Source organism: Rissa tridactyla, chromosome 12, assembly GCF_028500815.1.
Source record: "Rissa tridactyla isolate bRisTri1 chromosome 12, bRisTri1.patW.cur.20221130, whole genome shotgun sequence".
Taxonomy (NCBI): domain Eukaryota; kingdom Metazoa; phylum Chordata; class Aves; order Charadriiformes; family Laridae; genus Rissa; species Rissa tridactyla.
The window spans coordinates 5,868,446-5,888,161 of NC_071477.1; the positions used below are offsets into that span (position 1 = coordinate 5,868,446).

At 43.7% G+C, this 19,716-nt stretch overlaps 1 protein-coding gene across 5 annotated transcripts in view; it reads right to left on the bottom strand.

Annotated features, from left to right (window-relative positions):
- Positions 1 to 19,716, bottom strand: part of CTNNBL1 (catenin beta like 1) — a 56,085-nt gene that overhangs the window by 21,445 nt on the left and 14,924 nt on the right. For all 5 annotated transcript variants that reach the window (XR_008468960.1, XM_054218075.1, XM_054218074.1 and 2 more), the window contains exons 5-11: positions 17,635 to 17,730; positions 15,214 to 15,307; positions 14,232 to 14,323; positions 10,913 to 10,985; positions 10,577 to 10,635; positions 9,661 to 9,809; positions 3,287 to 3,468 (exon numbers count right to left, since the gene is read on the bottom strand). Coding sequence is in view for 4 of the 5 variants with exons in the window: in XM_054218075.1 (XP_054074050.1) it covers positions 3,287 to 3,468; positions 9,661 to 9,809; positions 10,577 to 10,635; positions 10,913 to 10,985; positions 14,232 to 14,323; positions 15,214 to 15,307; positions 17,635 to 17,730 (745 nt within the window). In the remaining variant the exon portion in view is untranslated. The remainder of the gene's footprint in view (positions 1 to 3,286; positions 3,469 to 9,660; positions 9,810 to 10,576; positions 10,636 to 10,912; positions 10,986 to 14,231; positions 14,324 to 15,213; positions 15,308 to 17,634; positions 17,731 to 19,716) is intronic.

Genomic DNA, 19,716 nt, shown 5'->3' on the forward strand with positions numbered 1-19,716 from the left:
TGACAGTGTTTAAAATGTAGCTAACCAGCACTGGCACCTTTATGCTAGCTTATAAAAAAAAGAAAGAAATACATTACAGAAAAGTTATTTTTATCAAATTTAATTTGGATTATAAATTTCCGTAATAAATAAAAGTTCGCCAAGTCACATTGAGATTTTTTTTTTCAGTAGGGTATTTATTATTTTGTGGCATTCAGAACATTGCCTTCAAGGCAATAAAATAATGTTTATTTTATGGAGTGTCTCCTATGTAAAAAGCAATGTTACTATAAAATACAGACAAGAGGAGTGTTTTCCTACCACCATCAGACACATACCGAAAGATTTTGTGCTCTAAAGGTGGACTGGATGCCCGATGAGAAGAGTGTCTCTGTCACTAACCGCAGCGAAAGCATCCTGGAGCCCCAGCTGGGGCTGTACCCGCAGCCTGGTGGCACTTCTGCAGCTGCAAACAAAGGGACGCCCAGGGCAGACAGAGGAGGAAGAGTCTCGGTGGACAAACACTTCTGCCAGAGCTGTTTGGTGCCTCACCCAAGTGCTGAAGCGTTTTAACAGGGTTGTCCTTTAAGTAGTTGTAATTAGGCTCCAGGGTTAATAGCCCATTAAGAATTTGGTATTTTGCAGCAAAACCACGAGCGTCTGTCCCGACACAGTCTCAAGGCATTGCAGTGAACGCCTTCACAGCGCAGTTCCTTAGAACTGCTTTTTCATAAATACCGATGCCTCTGCTACAAAAGCCATTCTAGTTAATCCTTTAAAGGATGTGTTCCTCCATTCGACATACACGTGAACGCTCTCCTAGCAGAAGAGGATCTTTCTAATTAATTTTTAATATTTTTTCTTAAGCAGTTTGAGCACAGGATAAAGTTTTTTTTTTTTTTTTTTACAAGAAAAGATGACAAGAGAAGACTGAATACCAGCATTCTTTTTGATAAATAAACAAAGAGATATGCAGAAAGAAGCGTGTTCCTCGGAGCAGCACAGCGCAGAGGGCATCGATTCTCAATCACGGCAGACTTCCTTTAAAACCAGTAGGCACCAAGGAGTCTTTGCAGCATTCCTGTTCAGCCAGTGGCTCGAAGGAGCCGACCATCAACCAGCAGTGCCCCCAAGCACAAAGTAATTACTGTATTGCTGGTCCAACATTTGGCAAAGTAAAAACATATACTATGCTGCTTATACACGTGTCAGGACAATGGCTGTGACAGGCTCCAGGGGAACCCTGTTAAACATCTCAATTAACTCTCATCGTTAGAAATTCAGTAACTCACCTGCCCAGCGATGCAAAACAAAGAAAATTGGACTTACTACCACAGCGTTTTAGGGAGAGTTTATTTTAATAAAACTGATTTCTGGGCTCATCTTAATGTCCTCCATTTCTTCCGAATATTAATGAGATGGAGGTATGATACAAAGACTGTTTGCGCCAATCACTCCGTTTTCCTGAGGGCAGATTTGCTTTTTTCCTATCACAGAAATAGTTGGGAACTGACCCCTTTAGGGCTTTCCAGACTGCTACCTAATCCTCACAGTAGCCAAAACTGCACACAGATGTCATTTGCAGTCTCAAGACAAAGCAGATGAGACAAAGATTAACTCACTTTCCCAAAGTGAAAAATGTAAGTCAGTGGCATGAGCCACAAACCCAGATCCCGCTACTCAAAAGCTCATATTCTAGCTTGAGCTTTCTCTCAGTAAGAAGAATTAAACGACCTGATTTTCATACTGCAAATGAAGATTTCAAAACAGCCCCTAAATCCATCATCTAAGCGCAACGGCGCTTTCTGCAATTTTATTACATCAACCCCAGAATACACGACAGCATTTCTTCCTCACCATTATCTATCCGAGACAAGCAACACAATACAAGACAGATAAGGCAGCCGGAATTGGCAGCCTGTGTGTGAATCACGACTCGGGTGGCGCTGGGCTGCAGGTAAACCCCTTCTCTCCGCCCACGCTAGGAAAGCGGCCGCCGCCGCGTGTGCACCCACAGCCCATGGCGATGACAATTGCTGCTCCGACCCACCATCCTACCTCAGCCCTGCCACCTCTGAGACATAAAGCCCACTTCTCCAGCTTAAGCGTGCCTCGTCAAGCCCCTACCTTCGTTAAGTATTGTCATCTTTTAATGGTGGTACTCTACTAGAGCTACATGATCTTTAAGGTCCCTCCCAACCCAAACCATTCTGTGATTCTACTGTTGCCAGCTCACCATTGGCAGTTTTCAAGAAGGAAACAGACGTTTGCTGCATTTGCCCCTCCTCTTCCTCGCCACCCTGTCCTCAGGAAGGAGGGGGACACGCAGATGCCCACCGAGCTGCCCCCAGCTCTGCAGCTCTTCCAGGAAAAGGGGGTGCTCAGCATCAGCCCAGCACCCGTCCAGGTCTGCAGGAGGCAGCACCTCCCTGCCTTTGCTTTGGAGAACGTCGGGACATCTGGTTACACCCGAGTTGTGAGGTCAGTACCAAAGCAGGGTATTTGGGTTTAGAGCTCCCATTTTGTTGCCGTTTCCTTCCATTTTCTCTTGGTTTGCTGCAAGAGTTAAGGATGGATACTAGGCAAGCCCGAGACCCACTTACACCTCTTCACCTTTTGACAATATTCACCCTTTATAGAACTGAGATGAGTAATGAATTGGCGCAAAACCTCAGGCATCACTGGCAGTATTTAAAGTTTCTTCCGAGACACAGTCAATTATTAACAAAATGGAAAATGTAATATTACAAACACAGGAGGGACTGACCCAAGATTCAGTTCAGCATAAGGTCCCACAGTAATACTCCACAGCAGATTTCTGTTAAAGCAGAGTTTTCCAGGGGAGAGAGGAAAAAAAATAGAAAAAGAAAGAAAAAAGGCAACTTCAAAGCATGCAGTTTATTTCTGCAATGCCTGATGTTCATCGAGTCACACTTCAGTGCTCAGAGCCATGAAAACACAGCTTTCGAGGTGACATTTGTAGTTGCCTCATTACTCTTTTCAAAAGAGTTTTGCATCAAAGAGTCAGAGCTTCAAACAACAGACCCTACAGGAGTAAAATAACTTATTAACAGCACATGAAATGGAATCGCCAGGAACCGCTGATACCAAAACAAGCAGGGCAAGTGTGTCATCAACAGCTAGCCTGCGAGAGGGAGCGGGCAGGCTGCCTGGACCTGAAACCTGCAGGAGGAGCCAGGAAGAGACTGGTGATGTGCCATTCCCTCCTTGTCGCGGGTACTTTTCAGACACTTGCCTTCCATTCACCTCCTCCGAGACAATAAGAAGGATCTGGAAGCATGCCTACCTTCGTGTTCTTTTTCAGTTGTTCCAACTTTCTTTATCTTTTTAGGCGATTTCATGAAGAGTGGAAAGATGGTCCTCAGGCCGAGAATGTCAACAAACTTGTGACAGTTGTCTGTTCCCTCCGGTCCAATCATGGCGTGGTCCAGTACCTTCAGGGCACTGCTGCGGGAAATCTTCTTCTCTCTGGGAAAAGAAAGCTGCAAGTTAAACGTTTCAGGTAGACAAGCAACTTTGGACTACACTAGTTTAAAGAGACAGCATGAACAGGGAAACGAACGTGACAAGGAAAGTATGAAGAGCCTTGAGCACAAGCTCTAAGCAAGATTTTCTTCAAGAGGTCAAAACACTGTATTGGCAAATACTCTCTTTTCAAAACTGTGGTTGAAAATATTCTCTTGGTTATTTCTTTTTTAACGTCTTTTATGTCTTTTTATTTTCAATTTTCTTTTTATTTCATTTTAGATATTTTATGTTTTTATTTTCCTTTTTTTATTTCTCAGCTATTAAAGAAGTTATTTCATCACCACATTACAAACACTAGCACAAAACAGCAGGGGAGATTGGGTTGGGTACACAAGGCAAATACTGTCACACCAAGACGATCAGGATTTAGATGTAGTAATAATTCAATCTAATAAAGGAGTAAGTTTGGTAAGTGTAGCCTGGTTATCAGCTATAATGAAGAAAACCTCGTCTCCAAAAATCGCGGTTGGAAGGAAGCAGATTGATTCTGGGCTATTCCGTTTTAATGCTGGTTCAGAATGCCCATGCTGGTTACTCACACCGATAGCACACAGGTGGTCTGCAAATGATCTCCAAAAGCTCTGTACCTCTCAAACCAGAAACAGAGGAATTTGTAATTCCTCCAGGGGAAAACTTAAAATATCTTGTGAAACATGAACTGAAAAAGCAGTCGCAAATACAGCCCATAAGACCAAGAGACCAGGTAAATGTCAGCAGGAGCTAAGGTGAGCTGAAGAATGAGAGCCCTCAGTGTCTCCAAAGGCCAGGCCAGGAGGACGTTCCCCCTGGGGCAGGACAGTCACAAGCCCCACCACCTTCCACCCCAAGCGCATGGCAATCTCCCCCCATGCTCACTTCTCTAAGAGAATTTGTTCTCTAACAAATATATAGTTACATGCACATATAAAAATAAATCCCCACAGAAACAAGCCGTGCTTTTCCCCTGGAGCGACGACGAGAGAACAATTCTCCTCGGACACACACTGGTTGCTCTGCATTACCAAAAGGTGCTCGGGTATTATTGTGAACCTGGAATAAGGATCTATGAAGATCAAACCACTGACGCAGTCCAACCCCCTCCTCTCTCCCCCTGTGGAGGTGGCAGCACCCACGTTGCCCTTGCCCACGGCTGCCAAACCCAGCCATGAGGAGCAGGTTGTCCACCTGCAACCAGCACATCCAGAGCCACCCAGCAGCTGGCCACTGGGACCTCACCGCCATCAGCAGGGTCTTCTCCTCCAGGGCTTCTTGAAGCCCAAGCTCCAGAAAGCTGTGGAAAATGCCTTCCCTTAGAGATGGAACTTTGTGAACCCCTACCAACACGCAAACTAAAAAACCCCCATATATTAACACCGCAGCCTAAAAATAAAATTATTTTGCCCAGGGCGGTCGTTGGTGCTTCTGATGGGCATGAAGCGGTTGTCGAAAGCACCACGCGCAGCCGGGATCTGGTGCAGCAGCGAGTTCTGCGAAGAGCAGTGCAGGAGGGTGGCTCAACACCCCCACCTCCCCTCTACAGGGAGCTAAAAATAAAGTACTTCTTAGGCCAGACAATATAAGAAATGTTTTCAGGGGAAGTAATTGCATATTGATCAGCATTTAGGAAGGTTGCACAGAGCTGATCTCTGGAATATTCATTGGGTTTAAGTTCAGGCTTTTAGAGATCAATAGCTGCTTGACTGGACTGTCTAGAGTTGATTTTATTTGAAATATTTATTCTGCCGGAGGGCAAGCAGTTTATCTTAGTCTCATCTGTGCTTATTGAGGTAACTTTTAGCTGAACACTAATTCAAAGACAAGCATACGTGAGTATCACCAAATAGGGAGTGACCTCAGTCTTCATAGGGAACTCTGAGTTACAACTTCATTTGCTAACCATTGTTTTCCTCCTTGTAATACCTTTACATCTGGGAGAATTCTTTTGGTACATTTCTTATTTCAAAAAGAAGAGGTGCTAACATTATTTGGACTTTCCACACTAGCGTAACACAATCTCTCGCTTTCCAAAATACTAGCAAAAGCAGAATACTAGATTTCTTGGAAAAATGCTGCATAAAATGGTTCCGTTTAATTAACCAGAAGATTTACTAAAGAGACAGTCTAAGTTTCCATGGGGTCATTAGGAACAGCAGGACAAGAAAACATAAAAGGATTTTAATAATCATAAACAATATACCCTGAAATAGCTATAGTCAAGCTTTCTGGAGCCATACAGGGTTGTCCATTTTCACCTTGTTTTTGTCGTACAGGAGCAAATGCTCTTCTGAGGGTCAAGAAAAGCCACAGAATAGCTGCAGAACAGAAGACCGTGTTGCCCAAGTGATGCACGTTTCCGTAAGTTTCCTTTGCTGCATTTGTCTATGTGCATACACACGCGCCTTCGGTTAATAACTGGGAAAGCCGCACGTCATTTTTCCTACGCAACAGAGAATCTTCTTGACACATCCCCTGGGAAGCGAGTGGCTGCATCTCCTCCAAACCTTAACACAATTTTACAGCAAAAGCAATAAGCTTCCTGTCAGTGTGCGCAGGGGAACTGACATTACAAGCCTGTTTTTCTCTCTTTTGGCTTTGTAAGGTAAACTGCATTTAGGTTACCAAGGTAAGGCTGAGGGACTGCGTACTAAAAAGTGCTTCCTGACCTAAAAAAAAAAATAAAATAAAATTGAATCTAATTCTGTGTGACATTTATAAACTTTCCACAGGTGGCTACCACCTTGATAAGCCATCTTATTTTTGATACAGTCCATAAAATAAACGAGCCACCATTGCTGCAGAGATGCAAATCAAATAATTACGTATACCTGTGCTCTCAACCTATTTGAAAACTGCCTACTTCATTTCTGCTGGCACAGGCTCTGTCCTTCTCAACCTGGTCTTCTCCCAGACCCCTCTGCTCACCTCCCACACATCTGCTCGGTGAAGCTCCGCTCCCAGTGGCCAACTGCAAGTCCCCATCAACACTGCAAGTCCAAGACCATACCAAATCCAGGACGCGGCTTGCGATGGATACATGCATAAAGCGCATCAGCCACATCATGTTCTTTTTCAGGTGTTACCATTGTCTCCCCATAAACTAGTAGAAGTTCACATAAAACGACACCATCTTTGGCTGTTGGCCATACAGTTTAAGCCCAGCATAACAGAAAGCAGTCCTGTTTTCATTACTGTCTACAGGAATCTCCTGAGCACGTTAAATGCTCAGCTGAAAGATGCTGTACTTCTCTGCAGATCTGTGTGCGTGACCATTATTAACAGAACAACTTGGCTAGATGCATTGGGCAGCACGAGATACAGAATGCTATGTTCTCAAAGACAGTAATGGAGATTCAAGCCTGATATCTTTATTCTCACACAGCTTATCTATCTCACATCATGTCAATAAACTTTCAACTTTGCTTATTTGCCCTTTCATCTGCACAGCCTATGGTACAATGATTAACCGTCTTCAAAGTAAAAACAAAAAATAACAGATGTCTCCCCCCAGCCTTCAGAGGACACCGACAGGAGAGAAAAAATATTCTGTCCTGTTTGTGGGCGAGATGGTCAATCACAACAGAATGGCATTTCTATTCTTTGTTGTTTATCATGAAGCTATCAAGAAGATACAGAAGTGTAATACTCCCATGCAGCTTTCCAGATCACAACTATCAACGTTAACTCCCTATTTACAACGCCAGCCTGCGGCTACCACAGCAGCACTAAGAAAAACTGAGCACCCGCAACAGCTTTTAAGCGTACACCAAGAGAATTCCCAATGATAACAGAGGTTAACAGAATTAATAGTCATTTAATATCCTCTGGGTATTAAAATATGTGAAAAAACCCACAAGCAAACACACACCAAAACCTTGCACTGTCAGTTCTCAGTTTGCTTTGTTTGGTGGTTTGAAAGCTACAGAAACGTGCTCCGTTTTCCTCATCGAAGCGCTAAGTCCAGAGCTTTCTACCACACAATCTGCAAAAGCAAGTAACCTCCCACGGCAGCATCTGAGCAGGCCCAAGGCTTCTCCTCCTAAAGTAGCCGCCTTCTCCCAGCATCCATTCCCTAATTTTTATCACCACAAAGCAGTGCCTTTCCTTAAACATCTCCTATGCTCTCCATAGAGTACCAGACTCTACTGTCATTCATTCTCTTACTGCTGACAAAGCACCAAAGACGCTTTTCTTTTCAAGAGATGCCAAGAGATAGCAGGGCTAAGCATTGCATTCCTGCAGCTCTGAAGATCTGAGCGAACTACTTAAATAACACAAACAGTCGCGTCCGTGTCATGCCTACCAGAAGCAAGCTTACAACACCGACAAGGAGATACCACATCTACCAAAAGTAAAAGCATCTGGACAGCACTGCGGCGTGGACCCAGCCAGCCTGAAGTATGGAAATAGCTTTAAGCATGTGCTGAGTATCACTGATTCCACGTTTTAGGCTACATGCGTGATTACCTGTGTCAGAATCCTGAAGTTCCATGCATTAGGAGTATTGAGACAAAAAAGACAATTGCATGTAGGAATGTCAACCGCACGGACGACACGTCAACCGCACGGAGTGTGGAATACTAAGAAAAGTGGTTGGCAGCTCTTCAAAAGAAGAAAAACATGAATCAGCAATAAAAGTAGCAGCTTAACACTTTCAACTCTAGTCTGAAGACATCGTTAGAAGCAAGAAGTTTACTCTCTGTCCACCTGGGTGCAGCTATCCCTAAATGATATTTGCAGTGTAGGACAAGTAAGGGCCAGAAGGGCAAGACTTAGTCAACTATCAACTCACGTTATTTGTTCAAACAGCCAGGTAAGAAGAATTTCAACTTTTCTACTTACGTGAACTAGATTAGAAGAGTTTAAAAAAAAAAAAATAATTAACTGTCAGTAAAGTCCATGTTTATGGACAGTAGTGATATAAGATTCTAGAAAATATTCTGTGAGTTGTTACTTTTTTTTCCATTTTTCACTTTACCAATCCCATTCAGACTGTAGAATAACTTAGGTTTCTAAGCATCGAAAGACTGAGGTCTTGGAAACTCTTTCCATTAGACACAGCTGCTTCTGTCAGTTAAGTCATGCTTAGTCCCTCCTAACCCGTTCACAACTACTGGGGGGCGGAGGGATTGCATCCAGGGAGAAATTTGCCTCTTGTCATAATTTTCCAGCTGGAGTCCTGGGTACAGAGAGCAGTAAACAGTAGAGTCCAAAACTGAGCAAAAAACCTATTAAAAATCCAAACACTGGGTCCCACCCACATGGCACAAGAACTCCAAGTAATTAGTTCTGCAAGGCTCGCTTAGCAGCTTAGTACTCAAGGCAGAGGGAAGCTTCCCTCTCGTTCTTAGTTTTGGAGCTTTTCTTTAATTAGCCTCAAGAAAACCCAGTGTTCCTATTTGAATAATCCACGTTTGGTTATTTATTCAGTTCCCTGCTGCTGCACATTACCCAGCCATGCGCTGCAGGAATACATCATTGCTTGTTGGCGTTTGCTAACCAGCCACCGCACGCAGCCCAGCACACCAGGGAAAGCCAGACAGAGCCCCGCTGCGCCCAGTCCCGAGGTCTGGAGGAAGCCAGTCAGCTCGGAAGACACAACTCAGTACCAGGCTAGGAAGTAACAGTGAAGAGAGAGCAGAGAAGCCGTGGAGATTCACAGTGTGACAAAACACGTCACAAGAAGAGATGCGTACTTATGCCTATTTCACAAAAGCAATTTTTGTATCAACATCCACAAAAATTCAACAGCTTAGAGGATACGCGCCACCGTGAAGCTTGAACTGCAGAACAAAAGGAAAAACGTTTTCCTTAGAGCCATCCAAAGGGTCTCTCTTGCCCTCATAGGGGTGTTTTAAATCCTGAGAGGATTAGCAGCCTGACCTACAGCATTCTCTCATCTGGGTGTCTGCCATGCAGATCTGCACTGTTACTTTCCAGCAGCTACTGTAGTAACCCTATTTCTTAGGAAACAAAGCTAAAGAGAAAGAGTGGAGCTTAAATGTCTGAGAATGTTCAACTTACATGCTGGAAAAAAAAGAAACAGACAAATACGCTAACACAGAAATCTTATAAACGGAAAAACACAAATATCTACCCAGAATGTGTGTTGGTACGTCAAAAGCAGGCAAGAAAATCACAAAGTTATCTGGGTACCTAAGCATCAGATTCATCAGCTGTAGACCCTCGCCTTTCAAGAAGCGATCGCGATTGGAACTGAGCATTAGGCAGGAGCAAAGGGAATCAAACAGGTTCTCCATCATTTCCTGTTCTTCTGCTGTACTAGGGTTGTGTCGTTTAAACACCTGCATGACAAAGAAAACAGAATTACCCCAAAATGGAGGGCTCAATTCGGACCACACTATTCTAGAGCATACATGGATATTTTACATCACAAGCCTTCCGCGTCTGATACGCATAAGGCTGCAGTCACCAGAGCAGCAGTCACACACGTCCCTGATGCATTCTCTCTCGTAACTCTGTTGCCCTTTTCACTGTCCTGACTGTATACCAACAAACGTGCAGCTGGAAGACAATACAGAGCCTCCAAAGGGAAGGGCAAATTCGACGAGTGCACAATTTACAAAAGTATGTGGATAAGCTTGTTACCAGAGAACGCCTGGGCAGAATACATACCTGAGGGGTCTGCTCTGCAGCACCCTAACCTTCTGACAGTACTGCCTCAAGAAATAGAACTGAGCTAAGAACACATTACCTTCAGCTGGCTCAAATGTAGGCACAATGCAGCCCAGTGCTTGGAGTGCAGAATGCTGAAGATGGCCAAATTCTAACCCTGCCTATCCCCAACTTGCCGTGTAATTGTAACAAAATAATTTAAACTTCCGTGTACCTCTACATTAACATCTGTAAAACAGAAATTATCCTCGCTTACCATGGATGATACACTTGTGTGGAAGTTATTCAGGGCCTATGCCACCACTAATAAAAAGCACTGCCGTGCTTCAGTATCTACGGATTGCTAGGACAGCGCTACACCCAGAATCTGCTCCACCTCCTCACCCCCAGCCTGCGAGTTTCCTGACGGTAGAGAGGGCGTATATGAATTACTCACAGATAACTGCTGAAGCAGCACATCGATCCCGTCCAGCTCCCCAAGCAATTCTCTGTTGTCTAGACGGAGGTGGGGGGAAGGGGGAAAAAGAGAGAGAAAAATGAAGCTAACTGTCAGATTTTACAGCCATCTAACACTGATACATCAGCGAACAAAATCAATACGGCTTGACAGAGTACAAAAGCTGCAGAGAGGGCGCATGCGTATGTGAGAGAGTATACGCAGGGGAGAGAGAGCTCAAGCAAAGGGAAGCCAAAGGCAGAAGAGTGCTGTTGTGATCTGAAAGAAGCCTGGATCCTACCCTAACGGAATATAGATACCAGAGGCATGTCTCACCATCGTTATTCTGCAGCAAAATCGCCAGGACCTCACTGCAGTACAGCTTGTTGGCATCAAAAGGCATCTTAGCCTGTTGGTGAAGAAGGAATAAGAGACTCATTAGGGCACGGATCTCTGTTTCATTGATTTGAAGAACACATTAATCAAATCACCGAATGCACGAGCAACACTTAAACCAAAATACAAGAGCGGTAATTTTGCAGTATGCCTCGCTGACAAAGTAGTAATAATTGTCTCTGATTCAGGGGTGACAGAGAGGGGGGTGTGTGCGCATGCACACGTGCACTCAGCTCTGATCCTTCACACTGTCCTACCTAAGTAGGTTTGACCAAGTTGGCTCAAAACAACTGAGAGTAGTCTCCAGTTGTTTGCAACACAGAATCTCTCTCCTGTAATAAATTTTCCATGTTGTTATATGAGTGCATGGACTTATCCTTATTCTTAAAGTCTGCACCTGTCACCAAAAGCAGAATTTCAAAAAATACATCACAATAACATTAAATACTAACTGCTAGAGCTTTCTATGAGGATCACAATGTCACAATCAGAAGAAGAGATGGGTTTAGCCTGCACAATCACATAACTTTCATGTCATACTTTCCCTTCATACTCAAATTATGTAAAAAAAACCATAAAAAAATCATAACAAAACCAAAATGCTGAATTTGAAGAAAAAATAAATCCCTGAAGTGGGATTCAGAACTGGATTCAATGTCTTTGCAGGATGCCAAAGCTGCTTCATCTACAGAAACAGACTAAGCATTAACAGATCGGATAATAATGCAAGCTGTTGTACCGAAGGAATTCATAAAATAAACAAAACAGATTTAAAAATTATTAGTTACCAGCTATTAGTATTACACTGTTTGAAAGGGGGGGGGGTGGGAAAGCAAGCAATAAGACCTAGGCTTAGAACATACCATTTGTCACCCAGAATTTTTTTCCCCAAGTGCAGGACTACCTGCAGCTTGAGTGAGTGAACCTGCCTGCGCAAGGCTACGCGTGGGCCAATTACCCCGACCTGCTACCAAAGAAAAGGTCACAACGCACAAGCACAATGCGATGCAAAAATTGTGAAAAGCAGGAAGATCCCAAATGCCACAAAGCAATGACTATAAAGCTTTTCATTCCAAACGATCCCAAACCACTCTGTAGATGATGGTATTTATAGCATCCACATAACGCTTCCAAGCAATCAGTGGCAGGAGAGGGGGAAGGCGGCAGGCGCTTGGTGCTGTACAGCTCTGCGGGCTCTTGTCACAGTGTGTGTACCAACTGCTGTCCTACGGCAAGCGTTAGGAAATAACGCTCTGTTCTCTCAAGGCTGTACACAGTATCATCAAACCCTGCTTATGTTTAGAGAAGTGAGCTATTAAACTGTCCATCTGAGCCTTCCGAGGTGGTTCTGACAGCCGGAATACAATTACACAACCTGAAATGTAGTCGGAAAATACAAATTCACACTCTGTGCTGTGTGCCAGATGTCCTTACCGACATCCGATTTTAAAACTCATCCCATAGACATTCTTCAGCAGCACAATGCGCTACCCAGCTGCTGAGATCCTGGTTTAATCCTGAACACATCTGTCAGGGCGAGAGATTCAAGACCAAGCATTGCCAACAGCGAAGGCGCCTGGGCGAGGGTTTCAGTAGCCTGCGGCTCCCCACGACGACAGTGTGTAAGCAAGAAAAAGCCCTGCCCGATCACACATCCCCAAACCCAGACAAAAGTAACACACGCCAGGGCAAAGGAAAGACACATTCAGCACCGGGCTTCAAGGGCATTTAACATTCATTTTCTGTGGCACTAGGCAGGGGAATACAAGTTGTGATTATTTTGCTTTCCCAAGTTTCTAAGCCTTTCAGCTGCCAGAGTAATTACAAGGCAGGCCGCAGACCTACACTTAGTACACACCTGCCTGGAATAAAATCAACTTAATTTTTTGTTTTTAAGCAAAAGGAATATAATTATGTTACTACCTATAGTGAGAAATTATAGGTTACTTCTGCTAACAAGTATACGAGGAGACACAGAGGGGTATCTGCACACTTACAAATCTGAGAGAGTATTTCTGTGATTCAGAGGCTTTCTAACCATGAGGACATTTAAGTGTGGAAGTGCTAATGCCTTACTAACAGGGTTAGGAAAAAGCCAGAATCTGTTTGCTAAATTTCCTTCACTAGCTCTGTAAGAGAGCTGAACTATCATTTCCTTTCCTACAATATTTTCCAGGGAATGTTCAGGCACCTTTTCACACAAGACAGACTTAAACTGTGTACCTCACCGCCACAGGATGCTAAGAATATCAGAAAGTAATTTTGAATTCAAAAGGCAATAAGATGAGTTCAAAGAGAAGGCCACCACCAGCAGCAGTTAAGCAAAGACATCACTTGAAACTCAAAATAGTGTTAGAGATGTAGGAAGAAAAGCATAAAATGTTTTTTATTAGTTTCCCTGCTCACTGATCAGCTTTTTACATTCCTAAACGTCTTAGCCATGGACCAGAAATCCATCATACAGGAATAACAGGAACGGAAAAAAGACACTTTCTACTATCAGATGTTTACAGTAGAAAGACAAGACAAAAGTATGTCCATTCAAATTAAAACCACAGAGGATACAAACCCCAAATTCTAACTTTTTGTCCTTACCTTGGCTTCTCCAATGTGCACGCACACAGAACTGGCTTATTTTAAGCAAAGTTTTAAATTCATACTAACTGGTCCGTAGAAGGAAGGCAGAGCTCTAGCACTACTGATGCTTGAGCTAGAAACATAGTGGTATTGTGGCTACTGGGGACGACCACACCAGTGGCTGTAGCCCAGGTGCCGTTCTGTAGCGCTGGGAAGGGACCAACTCTGCAATAAAGACCACAGTTCTCACAGCAGGATCAGGGACATATTACCAAAAAAGAACTCCCATGAAACAAGTATTAACACAGGCATTAACGAAGACTCAACCTTAGATACTCTTCCAGGCAAACGCTACGAAAATTAGAGTACTTCTACTTAAAAGGCTTGCATCACATTGTGTAGAGCTTCTTACACATAAAGCCAACTCCTTCAATTATGCTAATTTATAGTAAGTTAAAAGGGATATACTTCCCAGTTTGAGACAAGTTTTGAATTCACTGTATTCACAAATGTTAGAACTTATCACAAAGATAACCTATACGAATGAGAAGAGCCAATAATAAATAGCCTTGGGCCTTTAATATCATGCCAAACGCTGTCTCAAGCACACCAGCTTCCAGAGCAGTGACCTGTCAGTTTTTATTGTGATATCTCCCAAATGACAACAGGAAAACAAGCTCACCTTCAGCCTCTTGAGCAACCACTGCATGAGGCCTTGCTGCGCAGCTTCTGTGCACATCTCGGGTCGGAACTCTGCCATGTTCTCAACGATTGCTGAGGAGAAAGACACAGAAAACGGCAGTTTTTCCCCACCTGCAGTTGAGGTCAGGCCTGTATCAACACTGCTTTGCCAGCTCCTTCCTAGGGCTGTACTGCTTTTCTCAAAATTACATCTTATTCACAAAACTACCTTTTTTTTGAGTGAGACTTAAGCTCAGGTCTATGATACTCTCTCAGTTTTTACACTGCCCACACAGTCCATCCTCAGTGTGACACCAGCTCCTGCTGGAAGCCGCCTAAGATACCTTCCCTTTACTCCAGCAGCAATTCTCACTGCACAAAACTAAACTAACAACAGCAGCGGCAGTAAAAATTCCAAAACTCGTGTTTCCAGTCTCTCTCATTCTTCCAGTCCTTGGGAGATTACAATCCCAAATGACTGAAAGGAGCGGATGACGGTCTAAATGCCAGTAACAGCGACACACGGCAAAGCAGTTACTGCGCTGTGCAAAGACTGGGGAACAGAGAGGTAATGATGTACTTACATGAAATACAAATGTTTTACTACCTGAAAGTCAAATATATCGGTAAGACATAAACAGCTCTCATAGCGGAGTACGTAGAGCTCACAGATAAGTACACGGTAAATGCACAGGCAGTGGAGCACTCCTGCTGGTGCAGTGCACAGTTTCCTCCGTGGATCAGCACCTCCCTACGTAACCACCGTGGGAAGAGACACCCTACCAGCGGTCACGCAACAAACGCCAGCTCAAGGGGATAGGCTTTACCGGGAGTTAAAGCTGTGCTCGAACAACAGCTGCACTAGGTTCTCTGCTCCAGTGTTGGCAGTTCAAGGTAGGGAGGAAAGGAAGGGGAGGGATAACCCACGCCCCTCTTTGTACAAAATATAGGAAGAAGCGAGAGGCTGCACAACAGCCACTTACCCAGCGTGTTGTGGACACCATCAGCTTCCTCCTTCACGCTTTCATCCAGGCGCTCCAAATTCTGGACCAGCAACGCCACGACCTGGCCCTCCACCTAAATCACCGGGGTCATGGGAAAGATAAAAAGATAAGAAAGGCGACTGAAAAAAGGAAGATTAAGGAGAAAGAACTGGGGGGGGGGGGGGGGGAATAAATAATAAAAATCAATAAGCCCCACTGAAAAATCCTGCCAGACATGATCAGAAGACATTAACAGCCTTGCTCTAAAATCTCAGAGGAAACGAAAGAATCACCAAGTAAATCTGCCACTATGTTTGTCCTAATTAATTAAACAACTTTTGTGATTCAGATTAAACAGAAAAACATCTGGAGGAAAACATGCACCTTGTCACAGTCTTATTTCCCGAACCAGCCTGATTGATTTATAATCCCTCAGAATTCTTAAGTGCGAGGCACCACAAACCACCACGGATGGGCTAGCTGTCAGCTCTGCAAGCAGCTCCACTTGCAGCTGCTTACTGCTGGTCTGCCTGTATTTTTGCTATTATCTTCCACTTTAATGGGTGCAAAAAGCTGAAGGAACAATGCTCACACACACAGATTCAAATCCAAAAGCTGAATTATCACCAGATGAAGCTTTGCATTTAAGTCCTAGCAAGAGGAATGTACCAAGTTGACTTCAGCAAGCTAACAAAAGCCAGACAAATCAACACCAGGCGCAGGAACCCGCATCTGCAGGTGGAGCCTCCTAATCAAAAAGCTAACCCAAGTACGCTTCTAAAGCTGGGATTGGATAGAGTTCAGCTTGATTTTGGCTAACTTCCTATTGTGGACATGAGCTTGGAAAAGTTAAACAAAATAACATTTCCAATTCAAACGCTGTTAACTAGCTTTAGGACCAGTGAACACGTGGAAAAAATACAAGCATCAGCTGCTATGGAAGGTAGTGCAACAATCCTCACAGACATTCTATGTTATATCTGCTTTCCTTTAAAAAGAAAAAAGAAAATAATCTAAAAACCAGATATCTAAACATTTCTCCCAAGATACGCCTGACTTGTTTCTTTCATAGGGGACAATAAAACATCTAAAACTTGGCTATTATCGGTGGGCTGGTGACAAGGAAAAGAGAAACAGAACTTTGCTTGATTTACTACCTCTGCACATTCTATAGAAAACATCTTCTCAAACAGTTCCTCTCTACCACTTCATCCATCCAGCAATCTTTCCACAAAGGCAGAGTAATTAAGAACAGCCCAGAGGCCAGCTGGAGGAACTCGGCTCCGGGCCACTGTCATTAACCTTTGGAAGGTAACGTTATAGTGACTGGACAAGAAGCATTGTAAGAGAAAACAGAGCAGCCAAACAAAGCAAACAAAAGAAAACCTGTAATTCCCCATCTTTCGATTTCAACATAATAGTTACAGAACAAGACACAGCCACAGCGATTCACAAACGTAGCAATTCACTAGCAGAAGCTGCCCAAAGGTAGGACGGACGTGTAAATCTCAAGTTTTGCTGGGCATCGGTTCTCTGGAGGGTTTCTGCTCAGTTCAGCATCCTCCTCCCACAGCCAAGGAGCACAAAGGAGCTAGTGCAAACACCAGGAAAAGGCAAATTCCACCACAGAGAGTTACCAAGCAGGGAGCACTTAAGACTGAGCAATGCATCTCCTACTGCATGTAGATCATTTTCCGGGGTTGTTTAATCTCTAGGCTAAGAAGGATCCTTACCTCTAAACCCTCCTCCACCCTTAAAATGCATTAGCTCTGTTACACAAAAACTTTCGTGCTTTTACTTCTTCATAAGAAAAATGCATACCCTCACTGTAACAACAGATGTCACGGTTCAAGCACAGATATTTGGGTTTGAAACAAGAGTTACTGGGTAGAAGACTACTGGTCTCCCATGCAAGAGGTTAGACTGAACGATCATAATGGCCCTGCTGTCCTTCAGATAACAATCTGAGCCCTGCCACAAACTTCAGTTTTTCATGGGTGAACAGAGGTCACCCTTTTCCACAAGAAGGAAGAAAAATGCAAATCATGCTCCTGTTCTCAATAGGATACTGTCCAAGTCACAAATATTACTTCACTCTCCCTCCCTGCACAAAAAAAAATCTCCCAGCCTACACAAACTTTGCAATATGAGCGTGTTCCTTCCAAAAAAAAGAAGTGGTAGACAAGGTGCAAGAAGAACCTACTCTCCAAACTCTGGCACAGCATTACAAACACCCATCGTGGTCCTCAATGCTAATTCAGCTACAAGAGAGCAGGCCCCTGACCTGGATAACTTCATTGTGGTGTTGGCAACATGGATAACCACAGCTGCAGAAAGTGCGGCAGTTCAGAGTATTCGCTGCTGTGCTGTATAAGGCAGACGTTGTTCAGGCACTGAAATAATTTGGAATTTACTACTTACTAGAGCGTCTATGAGGACTTCAGCTCCTTCTTCACTCTCATGGAGAGTATCTATATCAGTCAGTTCTTGAAGCAAGTCTACCACAGCTATGGAAACATGTGCTAGGTGTTAAGGAAAACCAACACAGAGGCAAAGACATTTAATATCAAAAGCAGATTGCTCTTAGGCCAGCATGCTCATGACAGGATCCAAAACAAGTGGTTAATACATTACAGTAGTGGGGTACAGGAACACCAGAGCCAAGAGCACAGAGACTACTTCAGCAGACAGTCCTCGTAAGCACGAAAATCAGGGAATCCTAACAATTACAAAAGATAAAACCAAGTATGATTGCGTGCTTACTGCATCAGGCAATTTTACTGTTTCTTGATGATACTTATTTTATTTTTTCAAATCAAAATTGCTAGAGTTGTTATAACTAGTCATCATCTTGAATTGTCAAGATTGAATACAAGCAAACAGAAATGAGTTACAATAATCTGATTTGGGCATCCTGCTCTCAGTGCTACCCCTGCTAACCTGATACGGCACGCACCTAACAAGGCCACTGCAGGAAGCAGGAGCGATCACCCCCTTCTGCCTGGCCCAATTAGGACAGCATGCTCCTCTAACCGCGGACCTCGCAGGAACAGCAGAGCTTCTGCCAGCCCAATTTTTGCTCATTAACTCTGGGCTGCATAACACATGGTTCCCCTGACTGCTACACAGCTCTCTTGTACAACGAGACGTATTCCACCTCATTAGACCCACTTCCCTATTCTCTCAGACACGCTGATCAATCTTGCCTGAGTCCCAGTGGGGTAGAACAAGATATGCCGTTTTCTGCATGTCCTATATAACAACTTTGTGATGAATCTCTTTAAAATGCACAGGCTAACAATCCAGCCTCCCAGTTCTCCTATTTGTGCATTTGCTCAGACACAGAAGCAGCAGTAGGAAAAGTATTTTCATCTATCTTTTCTTAGCAAGGTTTCAGGTTTCAGTCGTGACTTACCTAGTCTCAGGAAAAACTGTAAGAGAGCTGCCTGTCCCTGTCCCAAGTTACCCTGTGCCTAGGCAATGCAGAAGATGTGTATCAGTAAGACTGCTACTTACTTTGTGCTCTAGAGCACTCCTTAACCAAGTCAAAGATATCTACACATTTTCTTGATGGGTAGATGTCACTTCTAGTTACAACTGCCATGAGGAATCAAAGAGAAGGGTGGTTACTCCTCACTGGGGAGACAGTCACTCGTGCTTATGTAAAAACATGGTCAAAAAACAGGGTACAATTTTTAAAAGTTAAGAGAAAATAACCTGCCTTACATTTATTCTGCACGGAATCAACTATTAATTAACAAAAGCTGGAGGAACTGGCCAATAGGAAACCCATCAAGTTCAACAAACACAAAATCCTGTACCTGGGAACAAGCCCATGAGTGGGGCTGACTGGAGAGGTAAGCGTTGCAGAAGAGAACCTGGAAGTTCTGGTGGACAAGTTGAAGGTGAGTCGGCAGTGTGCCACTGCAGTGACGAAGGCTAAGCACAGACTGCACTGCATTAGCAAGAGCAAAACCAGTAGGTCAAGAGAAGGGATTCTGATGGGGTTTGATCAGCTCACAGAAGGGAGAGCTAAGGGAGGAACTAACTGAAGACTACTGCTACCTACCGGGTGCTATAAAGACAACTGAGCCAGATTTTTCTGGTGCAAAGCAAAGAATTCTAGCAATCAGAGGAGTTCATCTTGCAGGGCACTCCTGTCTTGGAAGCTTCTGTTGAGGCTTCCAGTGAGAGTATCAGTTGTCCTATAAAATTTAGGAGATAGAAAAGTAAAACCTCACTGGAAGCTTTCCTGTCTTTCATTAACAAAATCTTGTTGGTGATCATCTTTCATTCACATGTTTTGTGTAAAACTGCATGAATCATTCAGCAGACTATTTGCTCCCCTTGGACGTTGCTTTTGTCTCCTTGCATTAGTCCCTCAAGACTACATTTAAATCACATCTGAAGAGCCATTTGTTTAGTTCTGTCCTTGAAGAGCTCATTTTTAAAATCTTTTTCCATTTGTTTTAACAAAAACGCATTACAAAACTTGAGCTGTAT